The sequence below is a fragment of the Mastomys coucha genome, unplaced genomic scaffold (genome assembly GCF_008632895.1).
Source record: "Mastomys coucha isolate ucsf_1 unplaced genomic scaffold, UCSF_Mcou_1 pScaffold17, whole genome shotgun sequence".
In the NCBI taxonomy this organism is placed as follows: Eukaryota; Metazoa; Chordata; class Mammalia; order Rodentia; family Muridae; genus Mastomys; species Mastomys coucha.
This window is the reverse complement of record NW_022196899.1, coordinates 22,831,678-22,849,742: the sequence shown is the minus strand read 5'-3', so window position 1 is coordinate 22,849,742 and position 18,065 is coordinate 22,831,678. Positions and strand designations below refer to the sequence as shown.

The window sequence follows — 18,065 nt, the reverse complement described above, 5'->3', positions numbered from 1 at the left end:
ATATCCCTTCCACTCTCCCTCCCTCCTTTTCATTCCCTCCCTTCCTCTCTCGCCTCCCTTCCTTCTTTCTTCCTTCCTTCTTCCCTCCCTCCTTCTCTCTCTCTCCTTCCTTCCTTGTAAGACCACATGTTTACTTTTACATTGCCGTGGTTGGTAACATTGTAGGCCATCCAGCCACTGTAACAAAACCTTTCTTGTTTTGTTCATAGGCTGAGTGAGTCAGACAAAGGAAGAAAACCCTAATAATAAGACCTGAGAATTCTCTTCTGAGCCCATGTGTTGCTAATGCTTCTCTGACCTGCTCCTCGGGCTCTTTTCGTTCCTTTCTGTTCCTTTTAGAAACTGATGGCATTTTATCATCATCATTATTCTTAATGCAAGACCTTTTAAATGATAGGAGCACATGTAGTAAACACCCAGACAGTGACATACAGCTAGGTGAATTTCCATACAGTAAGCACTATGTAATGGCCTCTCAGAGGAAGATCCACCAGCACTCCACAGCCTGGCTTGGAGCTTCTGGTCACCAGCAGACCCTTCTCCCCTGCCCTAAAAGTAACCATGCTCTGTACCCCTCGAACTACCTTTGCCTTCGTTTGCTCTCGTTCCAGCTATAGAAACAGACTCTTAGAATATGCAAGTCTATGCCATTCTACATGGTACATAGATGCACATAGATGTACATGCATAACAGCACTCACTCATTTTTATCATTTGAATTTGTCAGCCCCACTATTCAGTTTTCCTTCCAGTTGGCCTTATTACGATGAGTTGTGAGGAAACAACTGACCCTGCTGCTAAAAGCCTGTCTGTCATCCTAGCCACTCAGAAGGCTGAGGCACAAGGATAACTTCGGGGCCACCTGGCTGCTGAGCAAGCTCAGAGCCAGCCTGGGCAACCTAGTGGAGACCTGTTTCAGAATGAAAAATGAAAACTAGGTTAGAGAAATATTTACTGGTAGAATAGTAACCTAGCATACATGAGATCCTGGGTTCAGTCCTTCAATACAAAAAAAATCAGACCCCAGTACTGCATGAAAAGTAATTATGTAAGTAGATAAACAAGTTAAATGCATGACCAGTAGCCGTGCTGAGTCACGTGTAAACTCCACTGGAAGAGACAGTGCCAGTCTTCATGCGAGGGTTTACACTGCCATTAAACAGTAAAGTTGTAAGTGCTCCTCATTTGTCCATATTTTAAGTAATCTACTTTTTTAAGCCAGTCCTTTGACAGGTGAGTGCCAATGGATGATTTTTTAAAATTGTTTTTAAGCTTGTCATTCTTTTATTGGTTTATATATCCTGCAACCTTAAAATTTACTAAAAGCTGTTAACACTTTGATCATTTTTGAAAAGATGCATTTTAAATTAAACTCAGCATTTGAGTCAGCAGCGCCATTTTTGCCGTGTTTTAAGATTCTACTTGTGTGGGTGTGGGGTTAAAGCAGTGCTCTTTCTCAGAATTGCCCACATTTACCCTCTGGTCTCTATTGCTAGTGTCTATCCATTTTTACCTACTGTCTTATCATCTGCAAGAACTCGATTAGTATTTTCTTTAATGTGAGTTTAGCATTAGGACATCTAATTCTTCTAATTTTTAAAATGTGAGCATACATATATACATACATATACATGTGATATACTTATTTTATGTGTTTTGCTTGCATGTATGTCTGTGTACCACATGTGCCTGGTGCCTTAGGCAGTCAGATCTCCTAGAGCTGCAGTTATAGACGGCTGTGGCTGTCATGTGGGGCTGAGAATGGAACCAGGGGCCTCTGGAAGAGCAGCCAGTGCCTACAACCACCGAGCATCTCTCCAGCCATGATCATTCTTTTTTAAACGATTTGTTTTTATTGTCTTTAATTATTTGTGTGTGTGTGTGTGTGTGTGTGTGTGTGTGTGTGTGTGTGTGTGTGTGTGTGTACGTGAGTGCATGAGCCTGCAGAGGCCAGAAGAGTCAAATTTGGAGTGGTCCTTTTATTTCTCCCTCCCCTTTCCTCCCTTCCCCTCCCATCCCCTCTTCTTTTGTTGTTTAGTCTTCTTTTCTTTTTTTTTAAAGATATATTTATCTATTATATGTAAATACACTATAGCTGTCTTCAGACACTCCAGAAGAGGGCGTCAGATCTCGTTAAGGATGGTTGTGAGCCACCATGTAGTTGCTGGGATTTGAACTCAGTTAGTGCTTTTACCCGCTGAGCCATCGCTCCAGCCCCGAGTCTTCTTTTCTTGATACTTTTTACCAGAGGATCCCTGCTTTATTCTCATGGGACATTTGTTGATTGCATGTTGATGGATGGCTTTGCGGTACTGAGCTATAGGAAGGGTCCCTCAGTGTGTACTTTTTGGTCTTGTGGGTATCTTATAACATATTATCTTCGAGGATCTGTATAAGTTGACAGAAGCTTCAATTTCTAGTTTTGAGTGAATTATAAGGGTTACTTTGCCATCTCTTCATCTGATATTGAATCTACTGTTAGAAGTGCCTCATGTCTGTTTCCTGCCTATAGCATCTCATAGGCCTTGGAATGCATCCTCTCACTAGCTCAGATTGCATTCATCCAGCTTCTACCAGATCCTAGCAGACTCTTCCATCTGTTTTAACTTAAATTCCAACTACCAGTGTTACCCTGTCCACATGTTTATCTCTATCAGAGCTGCCTCTGTTCTGCGGTCAGGAGAGTCAGCGTCCCTTTCATTCATGCGTCTCCGTGGTGCTTGTACTTAAAGTTGCTCAGGCCTTTTAAAGATCCTTCAGCATCCCTCAGATCTCACCTCTGGCCTTATCTTTCTCTACTCACAGGCTCATCGTGTCTCTTAAAGATCGAATGTTTTAGAATATATACAAGAAAAGAGTTAAGATCTTAAAATATCTTATGTTAAGAAAATACTTTAAAATCATTATCATTAGAACAGTTTGTTAGAAATAAAAGTATTGAAAAAGTTGTTGCTGTAAATGCTCTCCACAGGCAATGAACACCAGAGAGAGTGGTAAAGCGTCGTCGAGTCTGGGTCTCCAGGATTTTGATTTGCTTCGAGTTATAGGGAGAGGAAGTTATGCCAAAGTACTGTTGGTTCGGTTAAAAAAAACAGATCGCATTTATGCAATGAAAGTTGTGAAGAAAGAGCTCGTCAATGACGATGAGGTGAGCTCAGGGGTGGGTGGCTCGCTGTTTCTAGACAAACCTCACATGCGTGAGACTCTGGGGGTAATCCAGAGTGCCACACACGTGTGTACACACACACACATACACACACACCATACTCTTTCAGTGTTTGTGGGTTATTTTCTAAGCATATTATTATTATCAATGGAAGTGTTTGAGCTTTTCCTAGACTATTTCATAATACTGAACATTTTATATAAGGTTTGTTTCATGGTAGTGAGTGGTTTTGAATATTTAGTCTATTTAGCTAACATTTGTGATCATTGTCTTGCTAAGAACAGATTTATTATTAGTTTGGGTCATTTCATTTGACATAGATTTCTTTGATACTTTAAATAGGATATCGATTGGGTGCAGACAGAGAAGCATGTATTTGAGCAGGCGTCCAATCACCCTTTTCTTGTTGGGCTGCATTCTTGCTTCCAGACAGAAAGCAGGTAAGGTTAAAGGATAACAAATGTCACTGGGCATCATACTTTTTGGCATGTTATATAAGAAGAACCTGTTTCCCATAATTCTTGAAGTAGGAGGACTACTTATAACTTCCTGCTGCAATCAGTGATACCAACTTAACACCAGTCACTCATAGACATATAAGGAAGAAGAAGGGAGCGAGGAGGGGCTCTTCAGAAGCAGCCAGCCCTTTACATATCCTCTATATTCTCACCTTATGACACCTGAAGTGACATTTAAACATGACTCGCCTAGTTCCTAAGATTGCAGTGGCACTACTTTAGAGTGGGATCAGTGTAGAAGTTGAGTCATTCCGGGTCGCTTGTCCACTAAGGTCCCTCTAAGGTAAAAGGCTGAGTAGTTTCGAGTGCCTTCATGCTGCTCTGTGGGAAATGCCAAAAGCTGTACGACTAACTGACGTGTGGCTCTTGCCTGTGTCGTAGGTTGTTTTTTGTCATAGAATATGTAAATGGAGGGGATCTCATGTTTCATATGCAGCGACAGAGAAAACTTCCTGAAGAACATGCCAGGTAAGTGTTTGGTTTGAGTTGGATTTTTGGCTCAGAGCTGCCTGACCTTTTATGTCTACTAGTTGAAAACAGTATATAAACAAGTTATCTTGTTACAGTTTATTCTTTGTAAGTCATGAGGTGGTTAAGTTACATAATAAATTATATCTATCACATATTATTATAATCTTTTGTGTTCATTATGTGGTTAGGGGTTTTCAGATGGTTATTATTCATAGCAAAGCCATATTTTTTTTCAATTTAAGGTTTTACTCTGCAGAAATCAGTCTAGCACTAAATTATCTTCATGAGCGAGGGATAATTTATAGAGATTTGAAGTTGGACAATGTACTGCTGGACTCTGAAGGACACATTAAACTCACTGACTACGGCATGTGTAAGGTGAGAGAACCTGCAGACAGCTCGTAACCTGTCAGTTACGTAACTTCACGCTTAGATGGGATAGGATCACTGCCTTGTTGAGGATGTTTGAGAATTTAGTCTGAAGACAAGTATACTCCCTGGCTTTTTGGCCATTTGCAGAATGCCATGTCTTCTGTGATGTGTGTCATATATGAGTTACTTTTTTAAAAATTGGTTGTAGCTTTTTTGTTATACTTTTGAAGAAAATTTGGACATAATATTACCTACAATCCCATTATGTTAACACAGTATTTGCGTATCACCTTCCAAGCTTTTACCATTTACTAGACCTGGACCTACTTTCAAATTTTTCCTAGGAGTGCTTTTATATATAAATTTCAAATCTCTGACATTACAATATATAAAAATCAAGTAAGCATTCTACTTTATCTCAGAATATGTCTATTAATGCTGTTTTATTCCTTTGGCAACAGTTTTTGTTTAGAGATCTGATCTTTTCCCACAAAATGTCTCAAGAACTATTCTACTTACTATCCCTGCTCTAACAAAACATCCGCAAGTGTATGAGTGTATACACTGCGTCCCCGTCCATCAGGAGGAAGTACCATAAGCACTGAGCTGGTTTTAAGGATTTAATGTTACACCTGCACACCTATGTTAGGTAGTAAAGTCATCATTCAGGGTATAAAACTCAAGACCATTTTCCTGTCATACACCTTAAGTCATTCTCTTTGTACATAGGGAAGGTGGTTAGTCGCTGGATCCTCTGCGTGCCCCATTTATATTCACGATACCTTTTTGCTCTGCCATGGTTTTTCCCTGTAGCATTTTTCTCTCTGGTTTTAAAACTCATCACAATAATAATAGATTCTTATTATTGGCTATTTTTCTCTACTTAGCTTACTTGTGCATTGGGCCTTCATTGTTCACCTTCCTACAGCTATTAAAATACCAAAGCAGAAGACACGCTCGTAGGAAAAATGACCAGAAACAAAGCATCGCAGCGACAATAGTCATGAAGTATTCATTTTAGTCACATCATCTCCGTTTTTGTAGTAAATTTTACTAAGTGTTATTTTAAAGCAGTTTTATCTTAATTGACTTGAGTTTAGCAACATGTCATGTGAATAAGTTTTCTTCACTCTGTTTAGTAGGAATCACTGTTCTTGTGACTCTGTTCAGCTTTAACATTGCATACATATGCAAGGTTTAGACACATGACGTGGAGGAGGTAAATGTAACGTGGTTTTCTCTCTTCCCTTTCCCCCATGAAAGGAAGGGCTGCGGCCTGGAGATACTACCAGCACTTTCTGCGGCACTCCCAATTACATTGCTCCTGAGATCTTAAGAGGAGAAGATTATGGTAATGAATTAACAGCTGGTATTTTAGCCATTACTATAATTGGTACCACCTATAACATAAATACGATAGCATTTTAATATTCATTAATATAAGCTTTTCTTAGTTCTGTTAACCCATGTGGAGACCCTCAGATTCTGAAACTTGACCAAAACAAGGTTTGTCTGGGGGGCGGGGGTACATTTAAATGGTAGTTGACTAATGACAAACACTGAACAGTGGCAAGAACTGTTATAAGCAATTCACTCTAAAGTCCCTCACAAGCCTTTGAGTTCCATGTTGTTGACTCATTTTACAAAGAAGGGAAGCAGGGTACAGAAAAGCTTAAATTATATGCCTGGGTCACAAAAGCCAAGGAAGTGCTCAGGTAGGTAGGTACTTAACGCATCAGCCATGTGAGTCCAGTGTCATAAACTCCACAAGGTTGTTCAGAAAGTTCCTGCTAGGTACCAGGAAATGGCATCCTCCCTCCCTCCCTTCCTTCCTTTTACAGAGTTAGTGTGTCTCTGTGTAGCCCTGGCTGTCCTGGAACTCACTCTGTAGACCAGGCTAGCCTTGAACTCAGATCCTCTGCCTCTGCCTCCTTAGTGCTGGGATTTAAAGAATGCATCACTACCCCTGGCTTCATTAATTTTCTTTAGATTTATTTTTATTAGTTTTCTTAGTTCTTTGAGACTTTTGTACAATATATTTTGATCATATCTACCCTTTCCTATTCCTCTCAGATGCCCCTACCCTGACTAACCTAATAATCCAGCTTTGTCTCCTCTTCCTTTTCACCCAGCTCGTCCATGCTGCCCTTATGTTGTTGGATCTGAGGACTTCCATGGGAGCATGGTCAACTTGCAAGGAACAACTCTTTTAGATAGCAGTTCCTCTCCTATAGCTATCATTTGCCATATCCCCTCCTGTCTGCCTCCCCTTAACATGCTGGGATTTGGTCTGACTTGAGTTAACACAGGGCTTGTACATGCTATCCCAGTTGTTGTGAGCTCATATGTACAGCTGCCCTACTTTGAACTCATGTGTACAGCTGCCCTACTGTGTCTGGAGGCTTCTCTTTGCTTGTGTTCGTCCTCCACTTCTGGTTTTTACAGCCTTCCCCCTTTTCTACAGTGACCCCTATACTTGGGAGAAACATACAGATTCCCCTTTTTTACAGTGACCCCTGTGCTCAGGAGGAGGGACATATAGGTTCTCCCTTTTCTACAGTGACCCCTATACTTGGGAGGAACATATAGATATTCCTTTTTTTGTTTTGTTTTGTTTTGTTTGTTTTTTTTGTTTTTTTGAGACAGAGTTTCTCTGTATAGCCCTACCTGTCCTGGAACTCACTTTGTAGACCAGGCTGGCCTCGAACTCAGAAATCCTCCTGCCTCTGCCTCCCAAGTGCTGGGATTAAAGGCGTGCGCCACCACCACCCTAGATATTCTTTTTAGGGTTGCTTGGACCAAGCATTTCTGTAGTTTTTAGTGCCTACCATGTTATTTATAATCTAATTAGAATTTACTTTTCCGTCATGTTTACATTTCCATCTCATGATAAAATACATTTCTGATTGCTGGGTTTTCACACATGCAGAGATTTATTACATTAAACTCCTCTCTCAAGGCTTCAGTGTTGACTGGTGGGCTCTTGGAGTGCTTATGTTTGAGATGATGGCGGGAAGATCTCCATTTGATATCGTTGGGAGCTCTGACAATCCTGACCAAAACACAGAGGATTATCTATTCCAAGGTAATTTGCAATACTTTGTGGAAATTCTATGAATAACCTAGAGCAAAATAAGGGCTCTCAAATTACTATTCTCGGTAAGAAAAGAGTTATTTGGACACACTCCTGACTTGATAGTTTGGAGAATTTTTACATAGTCCCTTCCCACTTCTCTAGCTTCGTTTGTAGTTTTCTTCCCACAGTCAATTCATAACAAAGCATTTAAGCTTGTTTGTCATACATAGTAGAATCTATAGGGATCTATTAGAGAGACTGGAGGCATCTATTAGAGAGACTAGTCTTTGCATATGAGCCCCAGACTTAGTTCCCCGGGTTCAAAAAAAGTGGAATGTGATTGTGATCAGAGAGATCAGAGAGGTTTGTTAAGGTCTCGGGGAGATAGTCTCATGGTGAGGAGTGACAGTCAACAGAGCAGAGGAGAAGGCCAAGCACAGGACCTCTACCATAAAGTGTGCAGCAGCCACAGAATTTTGCACCTAATAATTAAGACCCTCACAGAATATGAGGAAGTATTCCATATAATAAGGAACCAAAGTGCCATTAAGATTATGGAAAGAGAATACAAAGCGTTAATGAGTATCGGATCATGCCTGTGCCTTTGGCAGATTTTAGACTGAGAATAACTGCCTGGTACTGACGAAGGTCTGGTGCTGTGGGAGGCCTTCAGGACTGCTCGTGGGGGTTGAAGTTGACAGGAGCTTTGTAGAATAATCTCACACTCACAGTTTCAGTATAATTCTGTTTTACATATATATGCAAGCACTTTACAGTACTAACTTTTATACCTTGTAAGAGCCCCATGAAGCAGGTATTGTTTTTATTTCTATTTACAGAGGAAGAAACTGAGGCACACTAAGGTAGTAAAAAATAAAACATGCTTGTAAATAATAAGTGCAATAATAAGGCAAGGAACCAGCTCTAAGAAGGAGAGCCAAAGAAAATGCATGAAGTGTTTCAGTTATGTAGATAATGTATATTCTGCTAGAATGCCTTAAATATCTTGGGATTTAAAGAAAAAGCTTAAAGATTCAAACCATATAAAAACTAAAAATGATACTGTGATTCTTATCATTTTAAGTCATTTTGGAAAAGCAGATTCGCATACCACGTTCCCTGTCTGTAAAAGCAGCAAGTGTGCTGAAGAGCTTCCTCAACAAGGTAAGGGTTATGTGGACACCTTCTGTGCTTTCTTTCCTGAGTAAGCAAAAGGCGCCTGCTGAGTGGAGGCTCAGGCGCTAGAAGGTTTCCGAACACGAATATGTAGCTTTTCAGTTAGAACTGGAATTTTGTTTCATAACCAGAGACAAGATCAAATCCTGACCTGATTATCCTTATCACATGGCCAATATCATTTATTTACCTCCAGATTGACACTGCATTTGAACCTTTAAATGTAAATGATACACACATACGCTTTCCTCAGCGGAGAAAATGGAGCCTGTAATTCGTCATAACTGCATTTTCAATGTGTTCTATCCATTTCATAATAAGAACTCTATGTTTAGATAAAATTCAGAAGACATGAAATGGCATCCTAAAAATGTAAACATCATTCAGTTGCTTGTGGTGATTGGTAAGCCAGAGCATTGACATTCTAAGATTGTGAATCTGGGATTCATAAAATTTACTCCAAATAAATGAAGATAGAAAATGGGTTACCTCTATGGGCACTTAAGGACGAATTTAATAAAATTGGAAAATTGCACCTAGTTAAAGATGGCTTTGTTTTTATCATATGTGTGTGGGTGTTTTGCTGGTATGTATATCCGTAGCACATGCATCACTGGTGCCCAAGGAGGGCGGAAGAGGGCATTGGATCTCCTGGGCCTGAAGGTAGAAATGGTTGTGAGCAGCCGTGGGTGTTAGGAATTCAGCCTGAACCCTCTGGAAAAGGAGCTGGTATGCTCTTAACTACTGAGCCACCTCTCTGGCCCCTGCTAGAATGTCTTAAATATCTTGAGATTTAAAGAAAAAACTTGAAAGATTCAAGCCACATAAAAGCTAAAAATGATACTGATTCTTATCGTTTTAGTCATTTTGGAAAAGCAGATTTGCAGATGTTTTACACGAGGGAGGATTTAAACTGGAAAGCTTATATGTTGTACTATGAAAAGTGAAGTTGAGAGATGCTAATGTATAAAATAAAATACCTTTTATCAGAAAAACATTGTAATTCATAATCAGAACAAAAGCTAAGGCTTTCTGAGTTCCAGCCCCTGTCTCAGTCCAGTGATCAGATAATTCTGTGTCTTTGTCTTAAACAAATTAGGGTTTGTTGCTGCAAAGGCTATAACAATGAGCCAACATAAGTGTGCTATAATGTCCAGAGGTTTCTGTATTTAATTATTAAACTCTGGCCCACAAGAAAGAAAGAAAGAACCACATTACTGTTTTTCCACATTCTTCAGCAAAGAGTGATGAAGTACTCTAACATTTTAAAAACAAGGTCTTATGTGGCCTAGGCTGCCCATGAATTCTGGGATTATAGGTGTGACCCATAGTGTTTATGTGGCCTAGGCTGCCCTTGAATTCTGGGATTACAGGTGTGGCCCACCAGGCTGTGTGGGGTCTCTACCTGCTGACAGGGAAAGTTGATAAAGAGCCAGGAGGAAACCCTACCTGCTGTGACCTCTCCATTCCTCACTTGGGTCTGGTCTGTGCTTTCTAGAAATAGCTAGACATTTCAGCTTCACAAATGAAGCCATCATAAAATAGGAATTGCACTTGTCTGGTTGGTGAAACACTGCTTTTGCTGTAGGACCCAAAGGAACGGTTGGGTTGTCACCCTCAAACTGGATTTGCTGACATTCAAGGACACCCATTCTTCAGAAATGTGGATTGGGACATGGTATGTAAATTTTATTTTCCTAGCTTGGATTTTAGTGTAATCAAAGGCCAATTTTTATTATGTTATTATAAGTTATTAAAAAACTAAGATATTATAGCTTAAATAACTTAAAACTACTCTACCGCACTTATATAAAACTTTAGAAACAAACAATAATTAATGTATGAGAGGAGGTTGTGATATTACTGGGGCCCATAGCAATGTTCTGCTTACTAAAATGTGGCCGTGGCTGCTGAATTTGTATAGCAGCATACCTGAGACGTCGGAGAGCAAAGGAAAGTGTGAGGTGTAGTGTTCCCAGTGCAGACCTCACTGTCATGAAGTGCAGTGTCCCCAGTGCAGACCTCACTGTCATGAGGTGCAGTGTCCCCAGTGCAGACCTCACTGTCATGAGGTGCAGTGTCCCCAGTGCAGACCTCACTGTCATGAGGTGCAGTATCCCCAGTGCAGACCTCAGCTGTCATGAAGTGCAGTGTTCCCAGTGCAGACCTCACTGTCATGAGGTGCAGTGTCCCCAGTGCACACCTCACTGTCATCCACATGTCTTTTAGATGGAGCAAAAGCAGGTGGTTCCGCCCTTTAAACCAAACATTTCCGGAGAATTTGGTTTGGATAACTTCGATTCCCAGTTTACTAATGAACCAGTCCAGCTCACTCCAGATGATGAGTAAGTAATTCCACACCCTAAAAATGCTTTCAAGCTTCTTTTGAAATCTCCCAAACCTTAAAGCTGTTTGTTTATGAAAATATTCTCTGATTTATATGTAACCATTACATTGCTGGGTATTGGAATCCATTATGCTGTTAAAATCTCTCTAGCAACGATTGTATCTACTAACTTTGGATGGTTGTCCCAGTTCTCACAACAGCCTTGTAAAGTGGCTATTGTCATCTTCATTTTACAGACGAGGAAGCAAGAGCAGGTGTCAGGGCTCACACCCGCTGACTGACCAAGGCCTGTGGGCTGCACAGCTCCATCCTAAATATGCTATCTCTCTAAGTTTCTGGGTCTTCCCTGTAAGAGTAACAGCAGGTTTCTTAGTCTAGCCAGCAGGGGTCAGAATAGTGTCTGTGTCACTTCTTTAAAAATATAGAGTGATTTGAGATCATTCATTCTTTCTCCCTCCCTCCCTTCCCCCAAAAAATCTCTTCTGTCATCCTAAGGGACCTTTCTCCTTGGCATTCACTTTACTCACATCTTAGTCCTAGCGTTCTTCAAAGCTGCTCCTTATAGTCTCAGGTTCTGAAACCTCCTCTCAATGGATTAAATGTAATCATTCCCTGACTTTAACTGCAAGAATTCTCTGGTGTAGCTTGCTCCATTTTCAGATGACTCAGGCAACTTTGTGTCCCAGGACTGTCCTCACTCACTAGCTATTCTGGGCCTCATTCTACCTCCTACTGGAGAAGACCACTCTTCTGGAGGCACTGCTGCCGCCCCTGCCCCTACCCCTACCCCGCATCACCACCACCATCACTACCACCCCTGTTTGTGTCTGCCTTTTCCCTTGCCAGCTGTATCATTGCTTCACCTCTGAAAATTTCTCCAACACTTTCCTCCTAAAAGCACGCTTAGTTTTACTTTTCCACAGAATCTTACCCCTTTTTTTATTTAATTCTTTTCCTCTTCAGACATGTAAAGAAATGGTTAGTGATGTTCTTACTAAAGAGGGTAAGCGGTGTCTACCAGCCTTGTCAGGGTGGTGAGCGTTGACTGCCTTAAGTGTTCTTACCGCAGATGTTTGCTTCTTAAGCTTTGCCAGGTTGGGCTGACTTCTTAATCTCTATGTTTCAAACATCGTTTGCCTAGTCCTCTTCCCCTGGCACCTGTGGAAGGTTTGACGTCCTGAACAGTGCCGTTTCATCTCTATAAGAATTGTCTGTCATCTTTTCCCCCTTTGTGTGACACCAGGACACTCTGGGTTCAGTGTCTGCCAACCCTCTTTGGAACATTCAGTTTGTACCTTAGGGACTTCAGCAGGCCCTGGGTGGTAGGTACTAGCTGTTTAGTGACTACTGAGGAGGCAAATGAAGCAAGAGGCATTATGCTACATGCTAGTTGTTCATGGGTGATCAAAATAATGTGGTTTCACACAAAGCTTTCTGTCTACTGGGAGAGCTATAGCAGTCAGCCCTCACAGAGCTGTGTGTTACAAAGAACAGGGAGTTCATCAGCAGAGAGATGCTCAATCCAATGTCATTGTAACCAGCTATGCACCCTTCTGTAGAATTGTAGAGCTTCTCTGAGCCTGTTCCTTCTCATTGTATCTACCTCACAAGATACCTATGAAGAAGTAAGTGCAAGATGGTTTCTGAAGCCTCTCACTGTCCCTCCACAGCTCTCCTGAGCATTTCCATCTGTTTAGCATCTCCCTGAGTTTGTTGGATCCCCCCTCAGACAAAACCTTTGTCTCTTTTTCTGTGCTTTGCCACACCTCATGTCTGCCCATTGCTCTGCTGTCTACTCTTGTACTTGTTGACATCTTTCACTCCTCAGATTCTACAGTGCCCACTGCTGACGGAGCTTTGAATAGTTTTCCTTTAACACTTGGATCTGAGCTTCCTTTTCTTATCCCTAGATCCAGACTCTTGCAAATCAAACCAAATGTAGAGTACCCACTAGCTGATTGCTCCATCCCGTTACCATGTTTCTAGAAAGTATACATCCTGGACAGTGTACCTCACGAAGTATAGTACCCATTAGCTGATCGCTTCATCCCGTTACCATGTTACTAGGAAGCATACATCCTAGACAGCGTACCTCAGGAAGGACTGCTCCAGTTCTTCAGCCCTTAATCAGAAACCTTCCCAGTAACAACTCTCCTCTCGCCTGGCATTTTAATCCCACTCACACCACCACTGCCCAGCACTGTTCCTGCCTGACTCACACCATCACTGCCCAGCACTGTTCCTGCCTGGCTCTCACACCACCACTGCCCAGCACTGTTCCTGCCTGACTCACACCACCACTGCCCAGCACTGTTATTGCCTGACTCACACCACCACTACCCAGCACTGTTTCTGCTCTCACACCACCAATGCCCAGCACTGTTCCTGCCTGGCTCTCACACCACCACTGCCCAGCACTGTTCCTGCCTGACTCACACCACCACTGCCCAGCACTGTTCCTGACTCTCACACCACCACTGCCCAGCACTGTTCCTGCCTGACTCATACCACCACTGCCCAGCACTGTTCCTGCCTGACTCACACCACCACTGTCCAGCACTGTTCCTGACTCTCACACCACCACTGCCCAGCACTGTTCCTGCCTGACTCACACCACCACTGCCCAGCACTGTTCCTGCCTGACTCATACCACCACTACCCGACACTGTTCCTGCCTGACTTTTAGCCATATCACCAAGAGACAAAGCGTGTTTGGAGCAGTCTGTCATTTACTATTCCCTGACAACGATTCCTCTATCGTTTTTTATCAATTGAAATGATCTCATTTATTTCAGACATACCTGAAATGCAGCTAGGTCTTTGAGTGTTAGAGGTGAAATACCTTCATGTAAACATCATTGGAAGTTTTAAATCTAGCCATGGCTAGATTCCTCCTAGCATCACCTACCACTTAGCACCCTCCTGTTCCAGAGCTCTTTGATGGTTTTTTGCATGTCTACAAGTCTTTCAAATTCCACTTCTATAATGAATGCTGATTTCCTTGATTTCTGCAGCTAGATGTCACCCTTCCTTTATAGGTATGCTTAGCTCACACTGTATGAGATGTAGCAGACAGTGGGGTTTGGGAGATGGGAAAGTGCTTGCCATGGAAGCCTATGGACCTGAGTTCAGATCTCTAGCATCTATATAAAAGCCATGTGTGATGGTGCATGTCTGCAGTGCCAGTACTCGGGTTGCAGAGATGACTAAAAGTAAGGCGGAGAGTGATCAAGGAAGACCTCCAGCCTCCACAAGTGTGTGTGCACAGATGTGCTTGCATAGATATATGTGTGTGCGCACGTGGACACACATACATAATTTATCAGCTACCTCTTTCTCCTAGGGCTTTCCTGCAAGGAGGGAGCCATGCTGCCTGTAACTCTCTGCTTTGCAGTATGTCTTATCCATTTGAATACTGAGTGTTTGATAGTTCGGCCCTGTTGTGTGTAAACTAGACGTGCAGTGTAGCACAGTGCCGGCCTCCTCTCGCTGTGGCTCAATGTCTTGTGTAGTATTCCCTCCTTCCTCCGGTCTTGGTGGACTTGTTCCTAGTGCCCTTTCATTTGGCTAGCTTCCTTCTCTTCACCATCTGCCTGGCTTTTGAGGTGATTACCAAACCAGACGTTAGTTTAGACCAACTGTTTGCCTTAATCAGGAGTTAGAAGGTTAGAAGTTAAATAACTGGCGTTGTGATCATTTCTGCCTTTTAAAATTAACCAGTCTGACTCTGGACCCTCTTGGTTATTGGGTTGTTTGTGAGGCTCTTAGTCTTCTTGTGAGGCTATTTTTTTTTTCCTGATTCTTCTAGAACCCACTTTGTGATTAAGAACTTGTCTTTCCACAGTTAATGTCATTTAGCCTTTTTTTTTTTAGTTGAATTTTACTGTTTAAAGGGTGAAGACATCTTGATTATGATAAAAATCCGTGTTTTTCTTTCAACAGTGACATCGTGAGGAAGATTGACCAGTCTGAGTTTGAGGGTTTCGAGTATATCAACCCTCTTTTGATGTCGGCAGAAGAGTGTGTCTGATTCTGCTCACTGCCATTTAGTGCATGGACCCGCCCACTAGCCTGCTCACAGTTAGTATTTTACGTTGTCCCTACAGAAATCTCTCGATATCCTATTAGAGACTAGGAATCCCACAGCCAAGTAGAGCTGAGAAACAGAGACTAGCTTCCTGACAATCATGTCAAACCCTGCTTATGCTTACTCTCCAGAGGCTCCTAATGAGGAAGGACAGTGTCTTTGTTAAAGGAAACAACACAGCTTGTCAAAGAAAGCCTCTGCTGCATTGTGACATGCGATGGAATGGCATCACCAGTCTCCCACAGTTGTTGTCACTTTGGGTTAAGTCACTGAAGGCTTAATCGTGTAGTGGAGGGCCATGCAGAGTAGTGCATCTGCTGGTGGTACTGGCTTCCGAGTCTCTCAGTTTAAGAATCCTATAAATCTTCTCATCACTTTGGGTAATTAATGATATTTGAAGAAGTAGTTATCAAATTGATACATAATTGACTTGTTTTATTAAGAATTGGGTTCTAAATTATTAGCTGTGTTTCAAAAATTGGCACAGTAATTTGTGGGGTTTTTTGTTGTTTTGGTTTGTTTTTTTTTACAATAAGGTTTAGCTTCTGAACTTGCCTTTTCAGTGAAAACTAGCATGCTGATACATGTTCAAAGACCCAAGATGCATACAAGTGGACAGCTGCTCATATAAAGGAAAAAGTAGAAGTCTAAAGTAGCTGCAGAAAGAACAATGGTAGTATTTTATTTCTTACTGGAGAGTAAATCCTACAGTTGGTGTTTAAGGGTTAATGTAAATGAGGAGGCTCTCACTTCTGACCCAACTTAGAAAAGCATTCCGTTTATTCAGGGGAGGCAGAGTGAATATATTTTTTTTATTATTTAGTATATGAGAAAATAATTTATCTTCTAAGTAGAATGTCTTAACTACTTTTGGTTCCTTCTCCAGAGTACATTATCTGTACTTTAACCTTTTCGTGGAGTCTGCAGTGAAATTCAGACCAATAATGATGACCATGGACAACTATGTCACACACACACACCCCACAGTTCTGGCTCTTTCTGAGCTACAACTAGCTATGTCGTAGCTAACGTGATACAGAGTAAAGTCCATTTCAGGACAGAGTTCTTCAGTTCTCCACAATATTTTTATTAATAGTAGTATTTAGCGATATCTTATTTAAAGAAGTACCTTAAGCACCATTCTGCTGTTTATTTTAAATATTTTTATATAAAGGATTTTAAAATGATCATCTAAATAAGCTACAGTTGTCAAATCAGTAAATTTAATTTTAGGAATGCTATATAGTGTTGAGCTTATAATGATTTAAAACATGTAGGCATTTGAAAATATCTTTTTGAGGATGCTACATTTCAGTAGAACTGTAAGTTGTGTCAAGTTTGTGTCATGCATTTTCTTCAAATAATGTAAGACTGAGAACAGTGAAAACCTCCATTGATTAAAGCCAACCAGGGACCATCGAGGTGGCTTCAGCACTTGCCAAGGCCTGATGACCTGATGCCTGGAACCGGCATTCTGAGAGGAACGGACCACGTGGCTCCCACAGGCTGGCAGGAAGTGCACATGGACAGGCAGGCGCTTATATACATTTCATGTTGAGAAGTGTATGTTTCCCCAAGATCTAGAACGTGTCTCAAATCAAAAGGCAGTATTCACATCATGAGCTGTAGGGAGTTCTGAGGTGCGGTCCGTATGCTTAGGATCTAAGTGGTGCTTCTCCCTTGGGGCGTTTTAGACTGAGAGCTGTTGAAGTGCACGCTGTCCAGCCTGCCTGGGAGGGACTCTTTGGGGCTTTGTATTTCATTTTGAGAAACATTTTCTTCAGGTTATTCTTTTTCTTGTGGCCAAATTTTTTTATTGGAGTATGAGTGTGTTTTTTGTAATAAAACATTTTAAGAAGGGATAATCAGTGAATTATCATGTATTTGTCAACAAATTTAGATGAATAAATTCAAGTTATATGTCTTCCCTGCCTCATCCCCAACAAGACCTGTACGTTTTCTGCCAGTAACGTGTAAAGGATGAGCATTCTCTGTGATGAGGTTTTAACCATAATTAATGGTGGTCTTTGTTTTTAAATCTTTTTTTGTTGTTGTTGTTATTGTTGTTAACTATTAAGACTTACTATATATGTTTTATACAGAATTATTACAAATGATTTTAATTCAGTTATAGTTTTCATTCCTTAAGTGCCATGCCAGTTCTCTGTATATTATGGAAGTCTTCTCTCTGAGGAATGTGGACGGGCAGAGGGATGGGCACTTGGTGTCTTAGAAATCACTTGTTTTCCATAAGCTTGTAATCAGATTGTCTAGTTATGTGTGTCCTCATTGCAAATACTTATTTAGAAATTTGTTTTAATTTTTGTCATGTAGAACACTGCCTTGTTCACTATAATGAAATCTGTATTTGTATAATTTTTTTACATTAAAATCTTTAAATAAAATGTTTAATACCTATGAGGAGTGGACCATTTTCAACTTAAAAAAAAAAATGTCCCAGAACAAGGCTGTGAGCATTTGTTCCAGTCTTCCTGTAACTCAGACAGCATTTTGGTGCTGATGACTAAAAGATTCTAGTACCTTTTAACCCATTCCTCTTTGGGTCCTTTCATGTGAAAAACAAGAAATTAACTGAACATAGAACATTGTATCGAACTTCAAACTGAAACTTATTCAGTCCTTCAGAGCAGGGCATTTGTGTGGGAGGCTTGGCGCTTCCTCTCTGGGTAATAGCTGGTATCCCCACCCCACCCCCAAATACAGTCTTCACCGTAGCTCCCCCTCCTCCCTGGGGCATTGCATCTTCAGCGCCTCTCTGTATATTGAAAGCCCTTCCCTGTATTTATCCAGAATGCACCCTTGCTCAGAGCAGTTACAGGAGGACCTCGAGG

At 41.3% G+C, this 18,065-nt stretch overlaps 1 protein-coding gene across 2 annotated transcripts in view; it reads left to right on the top strand.

Annotated features, from left to right (window-relative positions):
- The window catches only part of Prkci (protein kinase C iota), a 57,621-nt gene extending 39,990 nt beyond the window's left edge, over positions 1–17,631 (top strand). The window contains exons 9-18 of one of the 2 annotated variants that reach the window (XM_031376494.1): positions 2,972–3,148; positions 3,509–3,606; positions 4,066–4,152; positions 4,398–4,533; positions 5,791–5,878; positions 7,487–7,612; positions 8,688–8,767; positions 10,368–10,457; positions 11,009–11,124; positions 15,069–17,631. In XM_031376494.1, the coding sequence (XP_031232354.1) occupies positions 2,972–3,148; positions 3,509–3,606; positions 4,066–4,152; positions 4,398–4,533; positions 5,791–5,878; positions 7,487–7,612; positions 8,688–8,767; positions 10,368–10,457; positions 11,009–11,124; positions 15,069–15,156 (1,086 nt within the window). In that variant the 3' untranslated portion in view covers positions 15,157–17,631. Of the gene's footprint in view, positions 1–2,971; positions 3,149–3,508; positions 3,607–4,065; positions 4,153–4,397; positions 4,534–5,790; positions 5,879–7,486; positions 7,613–8,687; positions 8,768–9,641; positions 9,707–10,367; positions 10,458–11,008; positions 11,125–15,068 lie in introns of those variants that run through there. The other variant, XM_031376495.1, reaches the window with a different exon arrangement.
- The last annotated feature ends 434 nt before the right edge of the window (positions 17,632–18,065 follow it).